Below are 27,116 nucleotides of genomic sequence, written 5' to 3' on the forward strand. Positions count from 1 at the left end.
AGAACTATTCTCCAAGCATATTCACCTGCTTGACCAGATGTTTAAAAAGATACAGTTACTGGCTTTATAAATTTTGAAGTTAACCTATATAAAGGGATTCAGTAGATTCAGTGGATTCAAAGTATTCAGACCTCTTGACTTTTTGCACACTTTGTTGTGTTAGGAATTGGATTTTGAATTGAAATAACTACCATTTTCACCCAATCTACTATTTATTTATGCATTTCACCCCATTTTTATCCCGATTTAGAGTAGTCAATTTGTCTTCCGCTGCTGGAGATTCCTGATTGCATTCGAGGAAGGTATATTTCCTGCTCACGCCTGCTCCGACCCTTGCGCAGTCCTTAGCGGACGCTTTGTTATTCACCTATGCTTCTGCACAGGCGCCTCTATCTGCTAATCAGGGTCCCTGCACAGCATTAGAAGACCCCACCCACATAGTCCGGTCATCCCGCCCTAGCAGACACGGTAGCCAATTAGGGTCTGCTGCAGGCACTGCCAATTATGCCCGCTAGATGGCGCCCAGCTGACCGGTGGCAACCAAGAAGTTCAGAATCTCGGCGCTGGTGTACAAGCTGAATATTTTTTTGAATACATTTTCTGAATAAAAATGGAAATCTCTTTCTCACAAATCTTCTAGCCATCTGCTGTAACATTCCAAATTACATTCTGTTTGCTTTAATTGTTCTTTAGATGCATTCAGGACTCAACTGAAGTCCGACATAGTTTGGAAAGTGCCTGAAAAGTCATGTGCAGTGATAGGAGAGCCTGTTGGATGGATAACCATCTCTGCAGCTCTATAAAATCAGGCTTTTATGTCAGAGTCAAAAGGCATATAACAGCTGGTTGGAATTTACAGGAAGACTGGTAACAATTGAGGGATGAATTAATGTAGAGAAGAACAGAAATGTATTCGAGAAACAAGAAAACCTCCTCCAAAGCTTAAACACACTTTGATTATGGTGACAGTTCACATTTCAACACAACACTGACCCAAAGCATACAGCCAAAACAACACTTGTGTGGTTTTGGGATAAGTCTTTGTCTTTGAGTGGTTCAACCAAAGCCCACATTTAAACTGCATTGAACATCTGTGGAGAGTGGCCGTTCACAGACCACACAATTTGATGGAGCTTGATAGAACCTACCACAGAAATGGGATAAACAGACCAAATGAAAGTGTGCAATGGTTGTAGAGACAAATCCAATAAGGTTTGCAACTGTAATTGCTGCCAGAGGTGGACACAAAGTATTGCAATAAGATATTTTCCAAATAAATCTAAATATATGTGTTCACTTTGTTATTTTGGGTAATTAGTTGTAGATTAAATGGTTAAAGTGGCAATTACATTTATTTAAAATCAAATCCACAACAAATGGGGTACTTTCCTTAAATATAGACTAAATGTAGTGACTATAAATGGGTAAAAGTCCAATATAGCTATATAAATATTATTATTATTATTATTATTAGAAGTAGTAGTGGTGGTAGTAGTAGTAGCAGGAGCAGCAGCAGTATGGTTAGCTCTGTGCACTTCCTGGCAGTGCCTGGTCACTGCATCAGATCTGGATAATTGCCAAGCCTCACCACTTTGGACAGCAGCAGCAGCAGCAGCAATATCGTCTGCTGCATAGGGTATGTCCGCCGTATCCTATTACAAAAAGCACTCGGTTTGCGGACGGCACTGAGTGGTAAGTAAGGAGAGAGGGTGGGAGGATGAGACGATGGGCAGGTCCAGACACAAAATCAGCTTTCCAGAAACGTGAAAGGAGGGAGACAGAAGGTGCTGCTTTCACCCTGAGAAAACCCCCAGAGAAGCAAGCTAGAGCTCCACTGGCTAGCTGTCCCACTGACTGACTGACAGACGCATTGAGCCCAAAGTGGAATGGCAGGTAGGAGGGGAATTGAGCCACCTTTCAATAAATATTTCAGCCACCGTGCTGACTGAATCATTGTTTTTTCTCTACCTCTTTTGTTCTTCTGCACCACTATATTCTCCTCTGTGACCCTTTCTGTCCCTTCGCGCCCCTCCCCTCCTCCATCATTTTGTCCTCTCCGTCCGTGCAGTTAACATCCTTAACACCTATATAAAGTGCTTATTAGGTGTGCACTTCACATATTAGCAGGTGCAGGCACTAAATAAACGTGAATTATGCATGCACAGACCGCCTGCAGCTCAATGCATTTTCCTTGCAAACAAGCAAACCTTGTGTCCTATTAGATAGGAGAGGCTGTGGCAGAGTTTAAACTGTCGAAAACTGGTCATTTAAAAAGTGCATAGTTACAGTGTTACAACTAATAGCAGTTGATTTGTTGTTTACGTGCATTTTTTGAATCAGACGATTGTTACATTGAATGAACTGTTGTTGCTTAGTCACTATTGTTGTAGACAGTCGCCCTGCAGTCCAGTGATTTATCTTTCATGCAAGCATTTGATCAGGCAATGACCACATTGTTCAAAATAAATGGCCTTGTATGAAAGTGTGTATGAAATGATAATGTATGTACTGTTTATCTACAGAATACAGCATTACATTCACATTTTTAATGTAAATCCTTTTGACAAAATAAAAAAACAAACACATTCATCTTTGACATTAGATTACACCTGCAGTACGTCTGGAATGATCAGAAATCATCACAGTGCATAGCTAAACATTAAAAATAAATACATTCAATTGGGATGTCTTGCAGTTCAGCTTTAGAATGATGTCAGTATATACACTGATCAGCCATATAATCCACCTCCTTGTTTCTACACTCACTGTCCATTTTTTCAGCTCCACTTACCATATAGGAGCACTTTGTTTGAGCACAATTACTGATTGTAGTCCATCTGTTTCTCTGCATGCTTTGTTACACACTCCTACCTAGACGTTCGCTCATCTATTGCTGCTGTTTGAGTTGGTCATCTTCTAGACCTTCATCAGTGGTCACAGGACGTTGCCTACGGGAAGCTGTTGGCTGAATATTTTTAGTTGGTGGACTATTCTAAGTCGAGCAGTGACAGTGAGGTGTTTAAGAACTCCAGCACCATTGCTGTGTCTTATCCACTCATACCAGCACAACACGCACTGTGCTGAAAATGATCCACCACCCAAATAATACCTGCTCTGTAGTGGTCCTGGGAGAGTCCTGACCATTGAAGAACAGCATGAAAGCAGGCTAAAAAGTGTGTAGAGAAATAGATGGACTACAGTCAGTACTTGTATATGGTGTATTCTATATGGTAAGTGGAGCTGATAAAATGGACAGTAAGTGTAGAAACAAGGAGGTGGTCATAATGGTATGCCTGATCTGTGTATATCAATTGAATATCTATTATATTAATTGTCTTAAATAGTTTCCTTTGTTCACACAATTTTACCAATACTCACAATTTTTGCAAGGACAATTTTGTCCAATTACGAATCTGTATCCTTACTAAATATGCAAGTATGCTGAAAAACAGGGAGGAATACAAAGAGCATAGCATGTTCCTCAGTGCATGTTAACTATTTTTATAAGAATTCGCCACTGATCTGGTTGGGTGTTTATGGGACAAAAGGCTGAATGGCGTGCTACCTGCTTGTGAACAGCAGTGCCTACTGTTCCTACTTAAGTAGGAAACTCTCTGTAGGAATCCACAGCTTCCCAATAGAAAAGTAGTCAAAGCCCTTAAATGTGTTGGGGGAAGCATGTGCTAGCCTGCAGTTTTCATCGACAGGTCAAGAGAAAGGGAAGCAAGGGTAAAACTAAGTTAACTTATGAACTAATTGCTTGGCTATTTGAGCAATAATCTTGATTGGGATCTGAACTGAAGCTAACCTGTAAAAGATTTTTGCTGGTTTTAAGTGATTGGCCTACATTTTTTTAAATTTATATTTTAACCAGTACATTGTGTCTAGTTAGTAGATCTTTGGATATCTTACAATGATGAATGAAAGCTATTTTATTTAGAAAGCTAATTATTTTACTAGCAGCTAGTAATTTAAGTTGCTGTTGTTGTAAAGATGATGTCTCTAGTTTGCCTATACATGCATATACTGTAGATATAATCATGTGTTGTATTTAGTAGAAAAAGACCACATAGCATTTTCTTGGGCATTAAAAACACAATTTATTATTCTACAAAAATAATTGTAAATTGATTAACGATTCCTTGAACATTTGCAGGCATAACAGTCTGAGAAAGGGAGTAGAAGCAGGTTGCAGCTGGGATATGTCTGGCAAAACAAATCTTAAATTAAATAGATGTTCCTGCAACTAAGGCAAATTAATGCTTCAACAGTTAGTGGCATGGCAGGTGGGCATGAATTTATATTCAGACCCCCCCTAGCTATATGGCATGTAAGCCATCAGAAGAAAGTGACTAAACCATATTAAAAAAACTGTCTCCTTGTCTTTCTGTCACTCTCAGATGATAACCTTTCGGCAGGGAGTGGGATGGAGATGGATGACCGTCTGTCTCACCTGGAGCAGAGGGTACAGCTGCAGGAGGATGAGATCCAGCTGCTGAAGTCTGCGCTAGCTGATGCTTTACGCAGACTTGGCTACTGCGAAGAGCTCACACAGGCCAGCAACAGAAAGGGCGCACCAACCAAAGGTCAGTATTATCACAGCACCTCTGATCTCTGCTTTAACATCCTACTTTAGCTTAGAACAGGCAAGAGTCCAGCCTGTCAGCCAGACACCTCAATAGCAGTAATCATGTACCTTCTTAATCTTTCTGGAACTACATAAGTACTAGCTAGGTACACCAGTTATATCTCTCTCGCCATGTTTGAGGTTGTATTTGTTATTTGACAGGTATTTTATATAGCAGGTTGTTACATGCAAAACAGACTGGTTCATTTGCTTACCTTTTCACCTTTGTTCTTTTCTGGTTTCAGTTCGACAAATTCTACAAGGGCTTCCTTCCAAACCTTTAGCCAATGGTTATGTTGAGCAAAGAAGAATGGGTGGCTTTCCATCCTCACCTTCCTCTCCTAAAAAAGAATCCCTAATATCTATCAAAAGGTAAATTACATCGTTTTGTAAAATATATATTTATGGTTTTGTGTTGTATCTGTCCATTAATCAGCTGTTTGCAAAAAAAAAATTACATTGCTATTTTGCTAACTGCTGTTGTTTGACATCAATCTAATAGCAGTATTGCGATGGTAGTATTAATAACAAGAACTGAGGCTGTGGTTGATATGGCATACTGCATACTCCCTTAGTATACACTGCATCAAGCACCTATGGACAGCCTGAGCTAAGTTGTATAGACCCTTTAAAATGACAATAAAATAAGCTATCTAACTCAATGGTCCACAAAGATGCTGTAACGACTGACACTATTGGAAGATGATTGTAAGGGGGTGTTTTATTTAGAAGCACACAACACACTGCACAGTCACACCGCAGACAGACCCACTGCACATGCACGTCAAATCCACATATACTGTAATGCAGGGGTTGTGAAAACCAAGTCAGTGTGCTTGTCACACAGATAGTTAGGACCCAATTGCAGTAACTTGTGGTAAAAAACAACCACTGGGTCAACCAGATACTGGCTAAATTGATAAGAACATTACAGTAGAAACAGATTCAATCACCCAGAGCTAAGATTGAATCAGCATTGTGAAGTGTCTGTGCTTAATGCTCTATAGACTGAGCATAACAATCGGAATGCTGACAACTCTGACTGGGAAGCAAATGTAGAGAGAAAACCACCACTAATTGCCCTTGCTACCCTTGTGACCGCAGTCAGTCCTTGGTAACCCAACAACACTGATTGATTAGCAAGCAGGAAGGAAAAAGCATAATAAATGCATGTAATTAGCCCTGAGATATCCAACAACACTTTTCTCTAGAATATCAATTTATACTCTGTCTTTACTTTGTTTGTAAAGTCAGATCACACCAAACCGACCGACTATCTTACCACCTTTGTAATGCAATGTGCAAAGACTCAGCACAGAGCTGTGTAGCTGTATAGGTCTGCCTTTAAAGAGGCCTTACAGCTGACTGCAATGAGTAAGTCTTGAGCTGCGTCCGAAATCGCATACTTTTTTTTCCCCCCAATTCCCCCCCCCAATCTAGTCGTGTCCAATTACCCTGATTGCGTCCCCTATACTGATTCGACCCTTCACCGCTGACTGAGGACGCCTCTCAACTGACATACTGGCATTTTTCACCTGCACAAGTCATATACTTGACAGGCACTGTGTATAGAGGGCCACACCCCATCAGCATTATTCCTCAGCCCTGTGCAGGTGCCATCAGTCAGCCAGCAGGGGCCGCAGTTGCACCAGTTATGAGGACCATTGACTTTCTTACCCTCTAACCCTGAACAACAGCCAATCGTTGTTCATGCTGCCACCCAGCCCAGTCGGAAAGGTAGAGCTGAGATTCGATACGATTTATTCGAAACCCCAACTCTGGTGCGCTAGCGTACTTTACCGCTGCGCCACCTGAGCGGCCTGAAATCGCATACTTAAACGTACTAACTTTGAGGCAGTGTGCATTGCTCAGCCAGTAAAACAGTACGCTCTTTCAGTACGCAAGTGTGCACGCAACCTCAGATGTACTACGTCCACCAACGTCACGTGATGCATGACGTCACCTCGCCACAGTTATAACAAAATCAATCCTGTCTTCCTCCACAAAGCTACTCATAACGTTATTCAGAGTTGTACACAATCATAACATTTTTAATTTTGGTCTTACTTACACTTGTAAAGAGCTGACTCTGCACTTTCCGCCATCTATCAGCTCCAGTTGAATTATGGGATGGATTATCGGACCGGAGTGTGCTGTGTTTGCATACTCAAAAATAGCCACCCATTCAGTAGGTCATTTGGGTACTTTTCGAGTACCGTTTAATGAACGCTATGTATTTGGACACACTACCCGCTCTGGCGTACTGCTTTCGCGTACTGTTCAGTATGGAAGTATGCGATTTCGGACACAGCTTAGGAGTTTAGTTCTCAAAACAACACTGATATCCTTCCTCTACTCCTTCCTCTGTTAGTTAAAGCTTCCATTGAAGGCCAGAACATTACAAATACTGCAACTTATAAAATGTTAACTGATACTTTTAGACAGACATGAAGGGAGACCCATGACATTTACAATGTCAATAAAAAATTCAGGCAAAATGTAACTGGCTTATAAACAAAAGCAGAATATGCAAGTAAACAAAATCATATAACACAAAGTCTTTTATTTATAATTCAGGTACTAAGATCAGACAAATATCAGATAGTTAACAATAACTGCTGTATTTTGTCCAGATTTATGTATAAAACAAGTTATAAGAACCTGGTAAGATGACCTTTTAAATCTTCACCTCATTAGTGTAACACATTGTGGCTTTGCATTTGCATATGCAATGCCTTTCAGTTTCCCATCTCTAGCATGTCCAATAGTAAAGCACCCACTGAAGCCATGGTGACCTAAAATTTTCCCTCTGTTCTACAAATAAAAAGTATGTACAATATTAACAAAAATATATAGGGAGGTATTATAAATTCATGATTAAAACTACGGCATCCATGTAAATACCTATCAACAGAGGTCCAAGAAAGTACAAGCCACACATCACTGATAGCTTGTTGGGTGGGACATAGGATGCAGATAGGATTTGGACATCAAAGTGACTGGTCTAAAGAATCCTGTTTTTTCCCACGATTATGTGGACAGCCAGGGATGTGTGCATTGTATAGCCAGTGAAGAGATGGCACCAGGATGCACTGTAGGACAATTTAGCTTGCAGTGTACAGAAATTAAAGTGCTTACTAGTTCATGTCTTTGCACCAAATAACACAGGACTCCTTCAGATGTTTTGTGGAGACCCATGTTTTGATGGGTCAGAGCTATTTTGACAGCATATTAGGCAGGTGACTCATAGGTGTATGTGCTTATTTTTATGCCATGCCATGTCTCTCTATTCTTTTCTTACATGTCAGAAAAAGTATGTCCACCGAGCGTCTCTCCACAGCCAGAAAGGATCTTGCAGATTCACGCAGCAGAACCACCTCATCCAGCAGCATTGCCAGTGGCAAAAGAGACAGGTAATAAGTCAAACTTTGCTTCCCCTTATTGTGATATTAGTTTCCTTAATGTTTTCTTTGCAGTTCACAATGAACTGATAGTATGTAGCTGTTTAAGAATATGACTACGCTGACCAGAGTTCTGGGTTTTAACTGCCTTTTTTCACTTTCTGTAAAACGTTGGCATGTTCTTCCCATGCTTCTGTGGTTTTCTCTTGGGTGTTCTGTTTACATCCACCTCCTAAACACATACACATAAGGTGAACTGACTACTGAGGGAGAAAGGAAGGGAGATACTAAAAAAGTCAGTGGTATCCCACAACAGCTGTGGGTACAGTGTACAGTGTGTTCCTGCCTTTTGTACAGTGTTTCCAGATGAAGCAGTTACTACAGATGAATTTGAATTGTTTGTAGTACTCTATAAGGCAGGTGTAGCCTAGTGGTTAAGGTACTGGACTAGTAATCAAAAGGTTGCTGGCTCAAGCCCCACCTTTGCCAGGTTGCCACTGTTAGGCCCTTAACCTTTAATTGCTTAGACAATATACTGTCACAGTACTGTAAGTCGCTTTGAATAAAAGTGTCTGCTAAATGTTGAAAATGTACATTAGTGTTTCAGTTAGTTACAGGTAAAATAAAATAAATGAACTAGATACATCCTTTGGCTGGTTTAATCTTTTTAAAAAGGAGTGGTTGTTTGGTTGTTGCTTCTTCCACTCAACTGTCAATTACAAGCTAGACCTGAGTATTGTTGAAACAGAGGAATCCAGGATACATCAAGCCTAGCTGCTTGTGCTAAACCCTACTTTATAATGTTGCATAAGGAAACATTTATTGTTTCTTATTGTTGCCATGTTTACAGCAGCAGTCAGATTAGCCATTAAATAAAAGTGGCCATGGTTGTTCTCTTTGTAACATAAATCCATAAGTAGTAATCAAGTTTTATAACATCCCTATAAACTCGGTGGATGAGGAGTTAAATATCACATTAAACAATGCTCTCACAACACCTGCACACTGAGCAGATAATCCAGCTGGATAACATGGAAGCTCTTTAGAATCATACAGCCAGCGCCCTTTTGCATAATTTACTCCCACCACCACGACAAAGTTCTCCATGTTGCTGCAATGAAGTGGTAGAGGGTGTGTTTATATGGAAAGGGGCAGTCATGCAGAGAGAGAGGAAGTGGGCTGCCATTGGAGGGGCAGAGTCATAGCACCATAAGGCTTAAGTTCTCTCAAACAAGGAACTTGCCTGTCTGTTGCCTGTTGGTTTGTACAGCCCTGTTTGCTCATATTATTACTCAAACAAAAGCACCATGAAGAAATCAAACAGGTAAAACCTATTTATTTCTTCTGCTTTGTATACTTTTAAAAATTTAGAGTATGCTTTGGAGCTTTTAGAAGACTGAAGAATCATTGCAGTTGTGGTGTGTTTTGTGAACGTTGGTTTATGCTGTTTGGTATGTTACTTCTTATTCTTTTGCTGAGTTTGAATGTTAATGATGAAAAGAAGCTGTGCAGAGTCTTTTAAACTGTAAAAGTGAGGTTTTTGTAAGGCTAAATGAATACTTTAACAACATCAGGTTTACTTTTTCAGTTTGTCAAATTACAAATCTCAAATATTTGTGTACTTTTGTTTAATTAGTTTTAGTTTTTATGTGTTTTTGAACTAATGTTAGGTCCCTATATTCTTTGACATGCATCTTATCCCTTACATTTGGATTTTGTATTAGTAAGAGTAGAACTGTTCTTATAAAAAACATTTTCTACTACGTGGAGAACAAAGAGACAAGGTTTGTGGTGTTTTTTATTGACCTGTAAAATATTTATATAAAACCTTACGGTAAAGTGAAGAGAACAGGGTTGTTGTATATAGTATGTAATTTAAGCAGCTGATGGTTAGGGGCTTCGCTTAGCTTGATATGCATAATATGCATTTCTTTAAAAAATTTATATCCCACTCAGCAGTGTTGTATTGGGTACAATGCTTGCTTCTGTGAGACCTGTTTTGATTGAAGATGTATGCTTATTAAAGGCTTTCTCTTAAAGCCTGACTTAAAAATCAAAAGCAGGACCCTAAAACCCTCGGCTTTCTGATTTATTCTGATAGACCACTAACATTTTCTGCTTGTAGTTGGTTTCTGTTACAGATTCTCGACCTGTAAAGTATTTTTAAACACGTTTTATTGTCTCCTCTGTAAATAATTACGTGCTGGAGAGCTGTCTTGGCTGTCTCACAATGCAGAAAATTGTCATGTCAACATGTGGTAATATTTTTTGTTTGCTTGTATAGTGAGTCACTTGTAAAAAGCGTGTTGTGTTGCTCTGCAGATGCCCTACATACAGTATACAGCATTTTGTGCAGATTGATTGCCCCCCTCCCACTGCCATTTGCAACATGCATTAAGCTTATTGATTGATGGCACACTTTCACTAATTGCATTCTGCAAAACAAATAATCCACAGAACAGTACACAGTGCTGCTTATATCAGAATGCAGCTAAGACTTCATTTGCTAATATACATGCAGCACATCAAGCAGAAGCTATTAAGACCATTAAGTTCAAGTTCAATGTGAAACACCGTCACAGACAATTTTGTATCTCCAATTCACTTAACTTGCATGGCATGTCTTGGGAGGAAACCTACAAAGACACAGGGAGAACATGCAAACTCCACACAAAAGGGACCGGACCTCTCCACCTCAGAATAAAACCCAAAACCCAAAACCTCCTTAGTGTGAGGCGACAGTGCTATCCACTGAGCTGCCGTGCCACCCCTGAGGGTTGATTATGGATGGCAATATGTGGCTGTCCATGCATGATCCTGCTATTGGGATAAAATGGGAAAATGCAAAATGTTTTTTACTTTTCTTTAAAATCCCAGTCAGCAGTGTTGTACTGGGTACAATGCTTGCTTCTGGGGGGCCTGTTTTGATTCAAGATTTATGTTAATTACAGGCCGGACCAAATAGTCTAAATTTTTAAAGGGCTGCAGTTACCACAGTTACATTCTGTATAAAGGTGAAAATTCTACCACACTGAAGTACTGTCAGCTCAGCAATATTTATTTTATGGACACATTCTACTTCTTTCTTCTACTTCTATTCTATCTCATTAGTTTTTTAGCACTACAAAGTTCTACTATCAGACCATTATTGCCTGGACCTGCTGCTATCTGGGTTGTACACTAGTATATAGTACACAGTATACCCACTTTTTTTTTTTACCAAGCTTAAGGACTACTGTTTAATGAGGTAGTAAGTAAAAACAGTAGGGGACAGTGGTAGCCTAGTGGGACAGTGGTAGCCTAAAGTGGGTAGAGCTTTGGACTATCAACTGAAAGGTTGAGAGTTCAAATCCCAGCTCTGCCATGCAGCCACTGTTCTCTGCTCCAAAAGCACCATACGTTGGCTGACCCTGCGCTCTGACCCCAGATTCCAAACAAGCTGGGATACTTGAAGAAAGAATTTTGTTGTACTGTACGTCTGTATATGTATATATGACAAATAAAGGCATTCTATAAATATCTGCTTGATGTGACACCAGTTATAATCTCAAGCTTTTTATTTTTAGATGGTTTAAGGGGTTGTTGTAGATGGGAAAACTTGGTGCTTTATTGTTGCTTTCCTATAGCAATTGGAAATTGTGGGAATTGTTTTGTCAAGCAAATTTGAAATGAGCAGTACTGTTACACAGAGATTAAAGCAAATACTGTATAAAAGCAGTTTTTTTGTGCGTATATAGCAATTTAACTGTACAATCATGGGTGTACCTGTAGTTTCTTTGCTGCTGTGTCATTATGTGCCATGTATTTTTTGAGTCATGATTAGCCGTCAGAATCAGCCTGTAAATCAAGCTGACTTTCTTATCATTTCTTCACTGACAAGGAGGGGACCATCTGTTGGGTATTGCCTGCAAAAACAGACTTCCTAAACACACACACACACGCTCACAGTATTATAGTGTGTAACCAAATGTGCTTCTCATATTTGAGGTCTTTCTGGATTTATTGCCATGTTATCAGCCTATTACACACACTGATCATTTATGGGTTGGCTTTGAGCACAGGCTCAGTAATAAAGAATGAGCTTAATGAATGATTAAAACCTTATATACACACCCCTGCAAGCTAGGACACCTAACACCTGTTTCAAACCATCACCATTTGTGATGATATTGTATACCTTATTAAATATTTACAAGCCCTCATTTCAGAAAGTTGAAACGGCTTGTGAAATGCTATAGAAAAGAGAAAGCGGTGGTTTGTCAATTCTCTGTGACTCATATTAAATGATATTTAATGCAGATGTTCAGTTGCACAACTGTATGAGCCTTTTACCATCATATTTTGTATTTTAAAATGTGCCACACACTTTCATGTACAGACAGAGACTGGCCTCTCTGCAGTCCAAACAACACCCAAACTCTCTGATTATGCAGCCATGCTGTTCTAACATACAAAGTATGACTTGGTGTTGACATGTTGAACTATACAAAGAGCTCATTAAAAAGACAAGCTGTTTCAAAATGTGTTAATACATTTCTACATTTTGTTGCCATCACAGGCACTAATACGCCTAAAAGACCCTTCTTAAATCTTTTTCTGATTTCACTGAGCCTCAGTCTATTTCAGTTGAGCTTGAGCCCAGTGAATTCGTTGGCATTTAACCTATGGCTTCTGCTGTGCATACATTCTTTACTTGCAATTTTGGATGCAGTGACAAACAGTAGGAATGTAACGATGTACCACAAGACAGTTAACAACCGATTCAAAAATTCGATGATTCAAATCGATTTGACATGTAAAATGAATTGATATTCACTTCAAACAGCAGAGGGCACTGGCGCTATACACCTCGCCTGGTTGACATCACTGGCGCTATACGCCTGGTTTCCAGATTCGGTGTTTTTCAGTCAAATTGGGCTTAATTCAAAATTGTTTTACATAATTTGTACCTACCTCTGAAATAAAAGGGTATTCAGTATTTAGATAAATAAAAGATAATCACAAATACAGTATTTTCTTTTCTTTTCTTTTTTAAGAGAAATAATAAAAGGAAACTGTCATCATTTGTCTTTAATTTCAATTAAAAAAATCGGGAAAAAATCGTATCGTGAACCCAGTATCGTGAATCGCATTGCATCGCATCGTGGGTAGAGTGTATCGTTACATCCCTAAAAAACAGTCTTTGTGGCCTATGTGATGACAGCCATCATAAACACATGCTAGTTTTTAGAGTAGTGCTGTCTAAAGGTCTAAAGAACAATGCATTGTGTCAGTACTAAATTGTCCTGCACATGAAATGGTAGCACTGCACACACTGAGATTTCTTTGTTACTTTTTTAATCCGTGTCCTCTATAATTTTGTTTAAACATAAATCTACATTTCATTGCTTTATAAACCACTTTAAGCAATATTGCTGAGCTGATTTTATTTGCAAGGTTCATTTTTGTTATGATGTGTGTTTAAATAATTGAGGACTGTCCTTCTGGAATATTATTTTAATATGTTTTTTCCAATCTTGTTTAGCCCTAGATGTATGATATCTTTAAAATGAAAGAACTAAATATATATTTTTTTTTTCTCTGTTTTCTTTTAGTAAATCCAAAGAGTGCACCTATAACGCTGGTAAGTTTATGCACAATGAATAAATCCCTCCAACCTTTACAACGTTACAATACGTTAGACATGTTCTAGAGCTCATCACTGTCATATACGGATACTGGACAGACATACCCTAATAAGAGAGCTGGTGTTTAACCATCAGGCTCTGGTACATTAGCAGTAACAGCAGTGCATGAATCTCCAGGGGGTTTGAATCCTGGCCTGGGCTCATAAATAAAAAAAAAAACTGTGCATGGTGGTATGTGTACCTAGCCATCGGAAGGAGTGGGGGAACATGTCAGCACACTCCTAGTGCTGGTCCCAAGCCCAGATAAATAGAAGGGGGCATCAGGACAAGCATCTGACCTAAAAACTGTGACAAATCAAATTTTCTAATCTAATGGGAGCAGCCGAATACATTTTCTATATATTGCCTGTATATAGTCTTATGGTTTGTATATTTTTGTGTTGAATGTTCTTGTGCATTGTCTGCAACTTGTACATTGCTTGTATACTGTATTTATACTGGAGAGATACCATCAGCCGGAACCAAATTCCTTGCGCGTATCCACATACTTGGCCAATAAATCTGATTCTGATTCTGAAAAGAATTATTTATTCTTCTTATATGCATTATCTGAGTCTTAAATGGTATCATATACACTATATTGCCTAAATAAACAGTTTTACCACTTAAACCAGTTTTAAAACTGGCACTGTTATATACCACCTTTCCACTAAGTTCCTTGTTTTCTGTCTTGCTGGAGATGTTAAGATTGAGTGGAAGTGCTTGTGGCTGAATGGATCGATATCAATGACCAATATCTATACAGTAACAAGCCTTCTAAGATGAGAGCTATCAGAATGCTGTTATAGTAGTGAATAAGTGGACCAGTTTCAGTTGTAGATGTCAGCCTATGCATTTTAATTAGCTTCTTAAAAACTGATCTCTTTCCTGAATGCTTAGCTTTTAAAGTAACCTAAAATGTTTGATGAACAAATAACAATGTTTACACTGTTCACTTGTGTCTTCATCACCAAACAGAGGATGGGTATGTTAGGATGTTTCTTCGTGGCCGCCCAGTTACCATGCATGTACCTGACCAACTGAGGGAAAGCTACAGCCTTGAGCAGAAGGTGCCACTCCCAGAGAGCAAGCTTAAACTTCAGTGGGTGTATCCTTTATTTTATTAAGACGAATTAGTGTCAGAATTATATATAATCAACTGTGAAATTAAATCAAGGCTTTATTGTTTTCTACCATGCAGTGCAATTACGATTAAACACATACTAACTGAGTGCCCTAAATACCAAAGGGAAAGACAAAAATTCTCAGTAGCTGGAACAATGAAAGACATTTTTAACCTTGGAAAAGCAAAAAACTTTTGAAATTCATAACAATCACTAAATTAGGAACACACATATAATATCAGAGACTACCTAATGGATACAAAGCACCCACATAAACCTTTCCTGCCGTGCATGTAACTCACATGAGTAAACACAGTGTTAAGATAGATAGATAGATAGATAGATAGATAGATAGATAGATAGATAGATAGATAGATAGATAGATAGATAGATAGATAGATAGATAGATGATCTACCATGCGGTGATAAAACATAATGTTGAATTTATGCCAGAGTTTAATACAAATCAGATTGAAATACAGTCAGCTGTACTACATTTCACTGTGTTGTGCTTTGAATGTGCCAAAAACATATTACATTCATTGTATTTCAGTACAAGCAGTGCAGTATTTGTGCTACAATGAAAAGTAATGCAGAGCAAGCTTATTTAGTTTTACATAAATTGCATATTTATGTTGAACTATGAAACAATTTCTCACAACGGTGTTTGCTGGAATGTATGCCTACATGCACATATATTGTCATTTGATAAATCCCACTATCCCAAGTCAGTTATTGTATGAATTTTATTTTGGGATTTTTCTAATCAGCAAAGACTCTAAAACTGGTCTTGGTTAAAGGCAAGATGAATAGGCAACTACAGGGCAAACTTCTGGGAAAATCTATTTTAGTATGCAAGAGACTTGAAACTATATTCAAGAGACTTGAAATAAATAAGCCCCCCCTTATGCATTCTGTCAAAGCTATACTAGAGTTGTTAATAACCACATCATGTTAGAATAGTGAAGTAAAAGCCCAGACCTTAATCTGATTGAGCATTTGTGGCAAGACTTCTGCTTTTCATGCCGTCTCCCTTTAGTTTCACAATTCACAATGTTTCACAGATTTGCAATGCTAATAGAGACCTATCCCATAAGACTTGCACCTGTAGTTGCTGTCAAATGTGGTTTGAGCAGTTATTGAATTCTTATAATTACTATGTTAATTGTCCAATTAAGCCTATTTCAGTTTTAAGCTGTATCATTAGAAAATATATTAAAAAAGTTCAGATGGGTAAATACTTATGCAAGGAACCATTTGCCCATTATTTCTCCTTGTAAAAGCAGTATTGTTGCCTTTTATCGGTAACTTGTAACATGATAGCCCTGTATTTTTATCACAATAACCATAGCCTGTAGCTTGTTACATGTTCAAAACTGAAGTGTTTATCAGCTTCTCACTATTACTTAACACAGTCTGTCAGTTATGGGTACAGGGGGCGAGACTGCCGCTCTAACCTCTACCTGCTGCCAACCGGAGAGATTGTCTACTTCAATGCGTCTGTGGTTGTGCTGTATAATGTGGATGAACAGCAGCAGAGACACTATCTGGGTCACAATGATGATGTAAAATGGTAAGCATCTGGCCTCACAGTTCTACTTTGGACATGATCTGTAATCTGCTGCCAGCAGCTTTATCTTCCTTGGCCTATGCAAATGAACTGCCCCCTGTTATCACTAATAATAATGCTGTTACCTTTATCTAAACTGTTGATCTCTGCTTAAAAAAAGCTTTATCCATGCGCACAGAAGGAAGTTAAATTGGTTTCAGTCCTGATTTGCATTAAAAAAACAGGAATCATTTTTTATATTACTCATACATCCTTCCATAGGTGTAGATAAGCTTTATCAACCTGCATACATTTTGTATTCAAACAGACTCACACTTAATCTACAACTCTCATAATACAGTTGGTTGTGGCTGGCAAACTCGATATAAAACATAAATGCAAATCCTATTCTTATTTCACAGTTAAAGGACAATGCATACAGTATCATTTATTGTGGCTTATTTCTTACTGAAGCTACAAGACTATTGTTTGATGAGTAAATACAGCTTATAGAGTTCATAGAATTTAGCTTTGTGCAAATTAACGCATCACACATTTACACTTAACAAGATGATTTGGCTACTATTGATATCTGGACAATAATATAAAAGAATCTGTATATTACACAAATTACCCTGAAACTTTACTATCATCAGAATACTTTCTAATATATAGTTATGACTTTATGGACTAATTCTTAGTATTAAATAATGCCTAAGAGTGAGCTATTTTAATTGTTTGTTTAAAACCGTCTAAGCAAGCAAAGACTTAACAGGTATATGTTTTGTGGTTTTCTGATAATTTAATTTACATTTTACATTTTTGGCGTTTAGCAGACACCTTTATCCAAAGCGACTTACATTATAGTTACAATTGAGCAATTGAGGGTTAAGGGCCTTGCTCAAGGGCCCAACAGCAGCAACCTGACAGAGGTGGTGCTTGAACCAGCGACCTTCTGATTACTAGTCCAGTAGTAGTGCAGAAGTCATACAGGCAGCAAATACAAAGCTGGCATATACAGAGCTGGCATATACAGACAGCTATACAGTTTTTATTACTTATTAGCAACACTGTTCATGTCAAACTGTTTCTTTGGGATCGTTGGGACAAGTTGGGACATTTTTGTTCAATTGCAATAAAAACAATATCTGATTTGTTAATTCTTTTGAATCTATTTGATTGATAAATGTACAAAGTGAAAAATTCAAATGTTTTTACTGACCAACTTAATTGTAATTTGTAAAGTTACTCCACGTTGTGATATCTGCCAAATACCAATTTCTATCGAACATATACTGACTGAGTGCCCTAATTACTGGAACGACAATCTATAGCAATACCAGAGACTATGAGAAAACATTTTAATTGAGCAAAAATAGAAACAATTCTAAATAAAAAAATGGACAAAAGATGCATCTGAAAAAAACATCATCATTATAACTGACAAAGGCTATAGACTAATATAAAAACGACCTATTCCTGCCGTGAATAAAACCATTGTTTTATTCCAGCGCGGTGTACATCAAATAGATTACCACTGCTTGATACAAGACCTCAGCTGCTGAACTGTCTGTTAATCAAATTTTACAAAATGTCCCAGCTCTTTGGAAATGGGGTTTGAATGTTTTGAATGTGTTTGCTTGGTTTGAATAAAAAATGTCAGCAGAAGCCTGCAGCCTAATCAAGAGCGAACAAAAATATCAACTGACTTTCTTGCTGACCACTGCAATGTTCTTTGTTAAGTTTGGCTATCCACCCTGACATGGTCACCATAGCAACGGGACAAGTTGCTGGCACATCCAAAGATGGCAAAGTAAGGCTTAGATTTTTTTTTTAAATAAAGGAATTGACACTGTTCTCAGTGGCAAAATAGTCTTTGCCTATTAAAATAATAATAATTTGATAATGATGTTTAAGTAAATTTCATGTCTTCATGACAGTATTAGTTGAAAGTCTAAATATAAGTCTTGTATGGATAGAAATGCATTAAAGTATAGTTTGTGTCTATAGTATCTAATTTTTTTCTTCATTTCTCCTACAAGCTGCTGGCTCCACATGTTCGTGTCTGGGACTCTGTTAGTCTGAACACACTACATGTGATTGGGACAGGTGTGTTTGACCGGGCTGTTACCTGTGTGGCCTTCTCTAAATCGGTATGCTGGAATTAAAGAATTGATTCCCATGTAACAGTTGGGAGAGTTTTAAATGCTTGTTTTTAATACGGTTTAAGTTATAAACTGTCATAAGTTATTAGGCACTTTTTGCTCTTCATTGTGCTGTACACAACAATACATTACACAGATTGTTTAGAAATGCATTAAAAGCATTTCTCCCCACACGTATAGAATGGTGGTGCCTATCTGTGTGCAGTTGATGATGCAAATGACCACATCCTGTCTGTGTGGGACTGGCAAAAAGAGAAGCAAATCGCTGATGTGAAGGTAAGGCCTGATGAGGCTGACAAACTGTGCAGAGAGTGAGAGAGAACAACAATATTAAATTAAACTGTGTCAGATAATAAACATACAGTTTTAGTAATTATGTAATTTAGTAATTTTAGGAATTAATTACAACAAACTTTTCTGTTAACTGTATTCAGTGGTGTTAAAGGAAAATTAATGGCATTTCATGAATGATTTCATGAGAATTATAATAAGTTGTAATAATAATGACCATTATTTTTCCAAGTTAAACTGTATGTTGATTTTGAGGTCAATTTATTGAATACGTAGTTTGAGGATTATTTAAGGGTTAATTAATTAAGGGTGACCGCAAACAAAGGGGAAATCTTTGTACCATTAAGTGACATTAAGAGTTTTAAAAATATTTCATTATTGTAAAGGGATTTGGAAATGACTAATTTTACAAATTGATAGGATATTTTTTGTGAATTTCCAGAATATTGTGCACATAGTGTTCTTTACGTACCACGATGTTAATGCTACTACAACCCCTGGCAAAAATTATGGAATCACCACCCTTGGAAGATGTTCTGTCAATTGTTTAATTTTGTAGAAAAAAAATAAATCACAGACATGCCACAAAACTATCATTTTTCAAAATGTCAACCTTCTGGCATTAAGAAACAATAAAAAAAAGAAACAAATATAATAGTTGTGGTCAGTCACAATTGCTTTTTTTAGATCAAGTAGAGGAAAAAAATATGGAATCACTCAAATCTGAGGAAAAAATTATGGAATCACTCTGTAATTTGCAGTTTAAAAACAAAACATCTGCAGCAGATTAGATTTGCTAATTATTCTTCAGTTTAAAAAGAGTGCTCACACCTCGGAGAGCTGTTGCACAAAGCAGATTGTCATGAATCATGGTTCCAACACAAGATATGTCAGTTGAAACAAATGAGAGGATTATAAAACTCCTTCAAGAAGATAAATCATTGTGGAATGTCGCAAAAGATGTTGGTTGTTCCCAGTAAGCTGTGTTTAAAATCTGGACCAAGTACAAACAAAATGGGAAGGTTGTAAAAGGGAAGCATACTGGTAGACCAAGTAAGACATCAAAGCATCAAGATAGAAAACTTAAATGTCTTGAAAACAGAAAATGCACAACAAAACAAATGAGAAACAAGTGGCCGGAAAGTGGAGTCAATGTCTGTGACTGAACTGTAAGAAATCACCTAAAAGAAATGGGATTTACATACAGAAAAGCCAAACAAAAGCCATCATTAACACCTAAAAAGAAAAGAACAAGGTTAAAGTAGGCTAAAGAAAAGCAATCGTGGACTGTGGGTGACTGGATAAAAGTGATCTTCAGTGATGAATCGCGAATCTGCATTGGGCAAGGTGATGATGCTGGAACTTTTGTTTGGTGTCTGTCCAATGAAATTTATGAAGATAACTGCCTAAAGAAAACATGTTAATTTCCACAGTTGTTGATGATATGGGCCTGCATGTCGGGTAAAGGCACAGGGGAGATGGTCTTCAATAAATGCCAAAGTCCACATTGAAATTTTGGACGCTTTTCTTATTCCATCAGTTGAAAGGATGTTTGGTGATGATGACTTCATTTTTCAAGATGATAATGCATCTTGCCATAGGGCAAAGGACGTGAAAACTTTCCTTCAAGAAAACATATAATGTCAATGGCATGGCCTGCAAATAGTCCGGATCTCAATCCATTTGAAAATCTCTGGTGGAAATTGAAGAAAATGGTCAATGACAAGGTTCCAACCTGCAAAGCTGATCTGGCAACAGCAAGAGACAGTTGAAGGCAGATTGATGAAGAATACTGTTTGTCATTAGTTAACTCCATGCCTCAGAGAGTTTAAACCATTATAAAAGCCAGAGGTGGTGCAACAAAGTAATAATGGTGCAGTGTTTTCTAATGATTCCATAATTTTTTCCTCAGATTTGAGTGATTCCATATTTTTTTCCTCTACTTGATCTAAAAAAAAGCAATTGTGACTGACCACAACTATTATATTTGTTTCTTTTTTTATTGTTTCTTTAATGCCAGTTTGAGAAATGATAGTTTTGTGGCATGTCTGTGATTTCTTTTTTTTCTACAAAATTAAACAATTGAAAGAACATCTTCCAAGAGTGGTGATTCCATAATTTTTGCCAGGGGTTGGATATCAAACAATGGAGAATAACTTTTGTTTTTAACAAAGTCCTCGTAAATTGCATCCAAAAAATTGTAAATAGTTTTAGAACAAATTAAAATAATATTATTTTTAATAAAACGTTATGTACCCCAAATGCCCCCTTCCTCCCAACATTTGTTCAGTGGTTTGCTCAACTGCTCAAGCTCCATATAAAAGTGCATTTACTTTAAATACAGCGGTTGCATTTTGACTACTAGGGGCACTGCTGAGCACCATGAAATATACAGTACTGTATAATGAACATTGCACTATTTTTCATTATTTAAAAGTATGTTTCTCCGAGACATGTACACAAGTATGGCACAGAATATGAGGACTTCTCTGTGACTGAGATTGTTTTTGCCAGGCAAACCATGGGCCAAGTAAAACAAATATCAAGATGCTCTGATAAAAGTTAGAACCTGCTTTTTAAAAGAAGGATCTAATATTTGGAGATGAAGTGTATTCACAGAGTTTGTAATGCTTTAAGGAAATACAAAGTTTGTTTTGGAACATAATGCTAATGTAAACAAACACAACATGTGGTTATTTTAAATTTTAAATACCTTTAATTATTTTAAATACTTTAATCATTTTAAATACCTTTAATTTCTTTAAAGAAAAGGGAAGGTAATTAAAATGATAAAGTTATTAATTTAAATTATAAACTTACATCTGTTGTGTGCTATTTTCTGTTTTAGTGTTCAAATGAATCTGTGCTAGGGGCCGTCTTCCACCCCATGGAGGCTAACCACATTGTCACCTGTGGAAAGTCCCACCTCAATTTCTGGACTATAGAAGGAAACACTCTGACCAAGCGTCAGGGACTGTTTGAGGTTTGTGAGATTCTTTAAATAAAAAAACTAGCACTAAGCATTGGACACATACAGTACTTTAAATTCTATGTTTAAAAATGTTAAGTATTTTCAAATATTTAAATGACATTTTATGTATTTTTAGAAACATGAGAAACCCAAGTATGTGCTGTGTGTAGCATTTGCTGAAAATGGAGACGCAATAACAGGAGACTCAGGTGGAAACATCTACATTTGGGCTAAAGGTAAGGCCTGCATGCCAAAACATATCTCCTCTGACTTTTGTTTCCTTTGTTAGTACATTTGAAAACGAATTTAGAAGATCAATACTTTGCACATCCTTTAATGTCCCTCATGGACACAATAGGCCATTCTATGGTTGCTAAAGGCACTTCTAAAGCAACATCAAACAGAGCAAATATTGAGGGTGGATTATCAAAGATTAAACATCACAGTGTAAATACATGTTGAACCCTAAAGTTCAATAGAAAATTGCTACTACAGATGGGCCACTGAATTCCAAAATAAACAGTTCATGTCTTTAAACAGTAGGCACAGGAAGAAGTATTGCTGTAGGGCTGTGTTTAGAGGACAGCTTAATTTGCAATGTAAAATGGAAAAATGTCAATGTTTAATATTTAAGATAAGTTCCTTACATTTAAAGTTCAGATGCATAACTGAGTAAGGACATTTCATGGGTGGCTACTTCAGAGCTTAAAAAAACCCTTCATGAGTTTACACCATTAAGGTTGGCAATTTTTACCAGTTTGAAGCTCTTTTTTTACTTAACACAGAACAGTAGATTTATAAAGCCTCTTTTTGGCTTTACTTTATAGCAACAGGGCGACATGGTGGCTAAGTGGGTAGCACTGTTGCCTCAAAGCAAGAAGGTTCTGGGTTTGATTCCCAGTCCGGGTCCTTTCTGTGTGGAGTTTGCAAGTTGTCCCCGTGTCCGCGTGGGTGTACTCCGGGTGCTCCGGTTTCCTCCCACAGTCCAAAGACATGTAAGTGAGATAAATTGGAGATCCTAAATTGTCCATGAGTGTATTCGATATAAACTTGTGAACTGATGATCCTTGTGTACCCAGTAACTACCTGTCCTGTCATGAATGTAACCAAAGTGTAAAACATGACGTTAAAATCCTAATTAACAAACAAACTTTATATCAACATATGATTGTGTGTCCTGAAGTGGATGTCTCCATTAGTTAATATCTAAATTATTTACAAAGTAGGTTTAAACATTGAAAATGATTAAATCTGTGATGTAAATTCTCTCTATGATTCTTTATTTATAACACATTTTGGAATAAATCTAAATATATTTAATATTTTTTTTAATGATTTTTATGGCTTTATAAAAATTTAATTGCCCCTTAGTGTGAGGCAACATGTGGATATGTTTTGCCTCATGATTGCAAACTGCCATCTTTTCCAGAAGGTATTCCTTCATGCCATCTAATGCCTTCTTTTGACCCTGGACCTGCTTTGACCCTTACCAGGATAAATCATTATTCATTATTGAAATGAATAAATGAATGAATTCATCAGTAAATATAACTTTATTAATACTGCCTGTAATTAATATTGCTTTAGGACATATACGAAGAAAAATACACTCAAGTTTAAGTTGTAAATTAAATGCAGCACTGGTATAACTATATATGTGGAGTTATGCACCCCAGTGGAGTTTTAGTAATATGTGGCATTAGATTGTTAGTTTTACAAGAACAAGAATGTTAATACTTGGTTACACAAATTTACTAATAAATTGAGATTCTCCTTTTATATTCAATACAAAAACAAACTAGGTGTATATACCTGAATTCTACCCTTTCAAGGCACCGTTTCCTGTTTGTTGAATTGATCAAAATTATATTTCAACCACAAGAGGGCAGTATGCTCAAGAACTTCGTGACTAGTACGTTGCAATGCACATAGGTAAAATGAGGATTTATCAATATGTTCCAGCATTGGTTTGTACTGAGTAAAGAACTAAACTAAAGTTTATATCCAAAGGTTAATTCTTCTGGATTATCAACATCCATTGAGGTTTTGTGATTAATCTCTGTGGGGTGATATAAGTAGGAATCCACAAATGACTGGTGTGAAATGTAGGTTCTCATACAAATTAAGGACAAACACACCATCTATGTAATACGGTTAATATTGGTTTTAACAGCTAATGGGGTGGCACGGTGGCTAAGTGGGTAGCACTGTCACCTCACAGCAACGAGGTCCTGGTCCTGGGTTCGATCCCCAGGTGGGGCGGTCCGGGTCCTTTCTGTGTGAAGTTTTCATGTTTTCATGTTCTCCCCGTGTCTGCGTAGGTTTCCTCCGTGTGCTCCGGTGTCCTCCCACAGTCCAAAGACATTACAACCTTGTGTAATGAGTAACTACCTTTCCTGTCATGAATGTAACCAAAGTGTAAAACATGATGTTAAAATCCTAATAAACAAACAAACTATTAACGTCTAATGAGTTACCGGTCAACTGGGTGCCATCTGGCGGGCATAATTGGCAGTGCCTGTAGCAGATACTAATTGGCTACCCTATCTGCTAGGGGTGGGGACCGGACTATGTGTGGGTGGGATCTTCATACGCTGTGTAAGGACCCTGATTGGCGGATAAGACGCCTGTGCAGAATGCATGGGCGAGAAGAGGAGGGCTGTGCACGTGAAGAGGCGTGTGCAGCAACATGCTGTCCTCTGATGCAATCGGGTATCCCTCAGCAGCGGAAGGCAAAGTCAACCACGCTAAATTGGGAGGAAAATGGGGATAAAAAACGAATGAGTTGTTAGGTGAAGCTATTGCTTGGTTGATATGAAAATCTAAATCTACACCAAACCTTTGTGGGAAAGAATGGACACCCCTGACGTTAACTGAGTAAACAAGTATGTAAACGTGCATTTATACATGAGCCCAGGCAAGAAAAGTGTCGGTTTATGCAAAAAGAAAAGATACCGCAAGACCATATGCAAACAGGGTTTGAATACCAAATAGCACTGACCGGGAACCTGTATGTTCATGGTTTTTAATTCTATTGTGGACTTTCATGGACAGGCAGTAACAGAATCAGTCAGGCGGTTGCAGCAGCACACGAAGGCGGGATCTTCTCCCTGTATGTGCTGAAGGATGGTACACTGGTGTCAGGAGGAGGGAAGGATCGCAGAGTGGTGCTATGGGACCATGAATACCAAAAACAAAATGAGATGGCGGTAAGTAGGGCATCAGAGTACTGTATTGGTTAACTGAAACCTCTTAATGCTAAATAAATGTGTTAGGTTTAAATATATGTCCTGTCTCACATACAGCTTTCTAGAAATCTTATAAGCATATTTTTACAAATTAAACCCTTTTATTCTTTGTTTATTCATAATACATCCAGGTTCCTGAGGCGTTTGGACCTGTTCGCACTTTAACCGAGGGAAAACAAGATGAATTATTTGTGGGCACAACCAAAAATGCCATCCTGCAAGGCTCTTTCTCTGGTGCACTCACACCCATTGTTCAGGTACAAAATTAATACTAATATTATAATAATATTACAATAATATTAAACAATATAACAATATTACTTAGGGGCCAGTGATAGCTCAGTGGTTAAGGTACTGGACTAGTAAACAGAAGGTTGCCGGTTCAAGCCCCACCACCACCAAGTTGCCACTGTTGGGTCCCTGAGCAAGGCCCTTAACCCTCAATTGCTCACCGTGTCCAGCTCATTGTGTAAGTCGCTTTGGATAAAAGCGTCTGCTAAATGCTGAAAATGTAAATGTAAATGTAATGATACACTCTACCCACTATGCGATACGATTCACGATACTGGGTTCACAATACGATTTTTCCCGATTTTTTTCAAAATTTCAAAATGAAATTGAAAACAAATTATAACAAAGTTTCCTTTTATTATTTATCTTCATCTAAAAATAAAATACTGTATTTGTGCTTATATTTTATGTATCTAAATAATGAATGAATGCCCTTTTATTTCTGAGGTAGGTACAAACTATGCCAAATAATGCTTATTGTGTAAACAAAAACTGAAATGAAATTTTAAAACAAATCCAACATTATATAAATAAATGAATAGTACAAATAAAGAAAGTATCCTCACATAAATAAATTTGGCTACTTTGTGAAGTTTCGTCAACCAGGCGAGGTGAATAGTGTCAGAGCCCTCTGCAGTTTAAAGTGAATATCGATTCATCTTAAATGAATAACCGATTCGAATCGTGGCACATGTGCACCGATTTTTAACTGTCTTGTGGGGCACCGTTACATCCCTTACGTCTTTGGGGATCAGATTTCCTCCAGGACTCTCAGATATTCTTTCCCTTTATGGAAAAAATGCAAAAGGTGGATGCAGTACTGTCTTGATTAACAAGACAATGCCAGGCCCCAATCTGTACATGCTACAATTGAGTGACTTTGTAGACACAAAGTGCTTGACTGGCCTGCCTACAGTCCAGATCTGTCTTCTATTTAAAATGTATGGCTCATCATAAAGAGAAGAATCAGACAATTGTGACCAGGTACTGCTGAGCAGCTAAAGTCTTGTATCCTGCAAGTAGATGCAAAAATTGTACTTGCAAAACTGCAACAATTAGTATCCTCAGTACCCAAATGATTAAAAAGTGTAATTAATAAAAAAGGGCGCCTCTGTCTCAATTCTTTTGGAGTGTGTTGCAGGCATTCATTATTGTTTATTTGTAAAATTTGTATTATACTGTGTTCCTTATCTATTCATGCTTGACTGACAGGGTCACACAGATGAGCTGTGGGGTCTGGACGTGCACCCCAGCATGAAACAGTTTGTAACCTGTGGTCAAGACAAGCAGGTTCACCTGTGGGACGTTACCTCCCATCAGCCTCTGTGGAACAAGGCCATTGAGGTTTGCACCTTCATCATTTGCACCTTATGCATGCATTACATACAGAGGAGAAACCTAGGAGACTGACTGCGAGCAAAACAAATCATTTAGACATACACAGTCTGCGTCACCGTGGTACATACACTGTGCAACGTAAACAGCTCCCTAGTGCTAACTGTTCTGAGGAACACTACCATAAGCCTAGAATTAGCAAAGCCACAAAATATACTGTGTATATATATATATATATATATATATATGTATATGTGCATATATATAGTATGTAGTATATGCAGTATTAACCACGTTATTGTAAGTTTTTATGACAGCATTCTGTCTTTTTGGGTAGTAGTCGATCGCATGTCTTGACTTGGCGCAATCTTTGCCCTCTCGTCCTTGCAAAAGCGCTCTACATCTGTCAGACTGTGAGGCCATCTCTCTTACACAGCCCTTCAGGTCA

The 27,116-nt window shown here is 37.7% G+C and overlaps 1 protein-coding gene across 3 annotated transcripts in view; it reads left to right on the top strand.

The window, feature by feature from the left end:
• eml2 (EMAP like 2) overlaps positions 1–27,116 on the top strand; it is a 39,846-nt gene that overhangs the window by 6,040 nt on the left and 6,690 nt on the right. Inside the window, exons 1-15 of one of the 3 annotated variants that reach the window (XM_063016604.1) lie at positions 1,876–1,893; positions 4,401–4,586; positions 4,873–4,999; positions 7,936–8,040; positions 13,623–13,651; positions 14,673–14,802; positions 16,242–16,391; positions 18,111–18,180; positions 18,410–18,520; positions 18,713–18,808; positions 21,672–21,806; positions 21,931–22,030; positions 24,849–25,003; positions 25,174–25,299; positions 26,546–26,677. In XM_063016604.1, coding sequence (XP_062872674.1) covers positions 1,887–1,893; positions 4,401–4,586; positions 4,873–4,999; positions 7,936–8,040; positions 13,623–13,651; positions 14,673–14,802; positions 16,242–16,391; positions 18,111–18,180; positions 18,410–18,520; positions 18,713–18,808; positions 21,672–21,806; positions 21,931–22,030; positions 24,849–25,003; positions 25,174–25,299; positions 26,546–26,677 — 1,659 coding nt within the window. In that variant the 5' untranslated portion in view covers positions 1,876–1,886. Of the gene's footprint in view, positions 1–1,875; positions 1,894–4,400; positions 4,587–4,872; positions 5,000–7,935; positions 8,041–9,336; positions 9,353–13,622; positions 13,652–14,672; positions 14,803–16,241; positions 16,392–18,110; positions 18,181–18,409; positions 18,521–18,712; positions 18,809–21,671; positions 21,807–21,930; positions 22,031–24,848; positions 25,004–25,173; positions 25,300–26,545; positions 26,678–27,116 lie in introns of those variants that run through there. The other 2 variants (XM_063016603.1, XM_063016605.1) reach the window with 2 other exon arrangements.

This window comes from Trichomycterus rosablanca, chromosome 20 (assembly GCF_030014385.1).
Source record: "Trichomycterus rosablanca isolate fTriRos1 chromosome 20, fTriRos1.hap1, whole genome shotgun sequence".
Classification (NCBI taxonomy): Eukaryota; Metazoa; Chordata; class Actinopteri; order Siluriformes; family Trichomycteridae; genus Trichomycterus; species Trichomycterus rosablanca.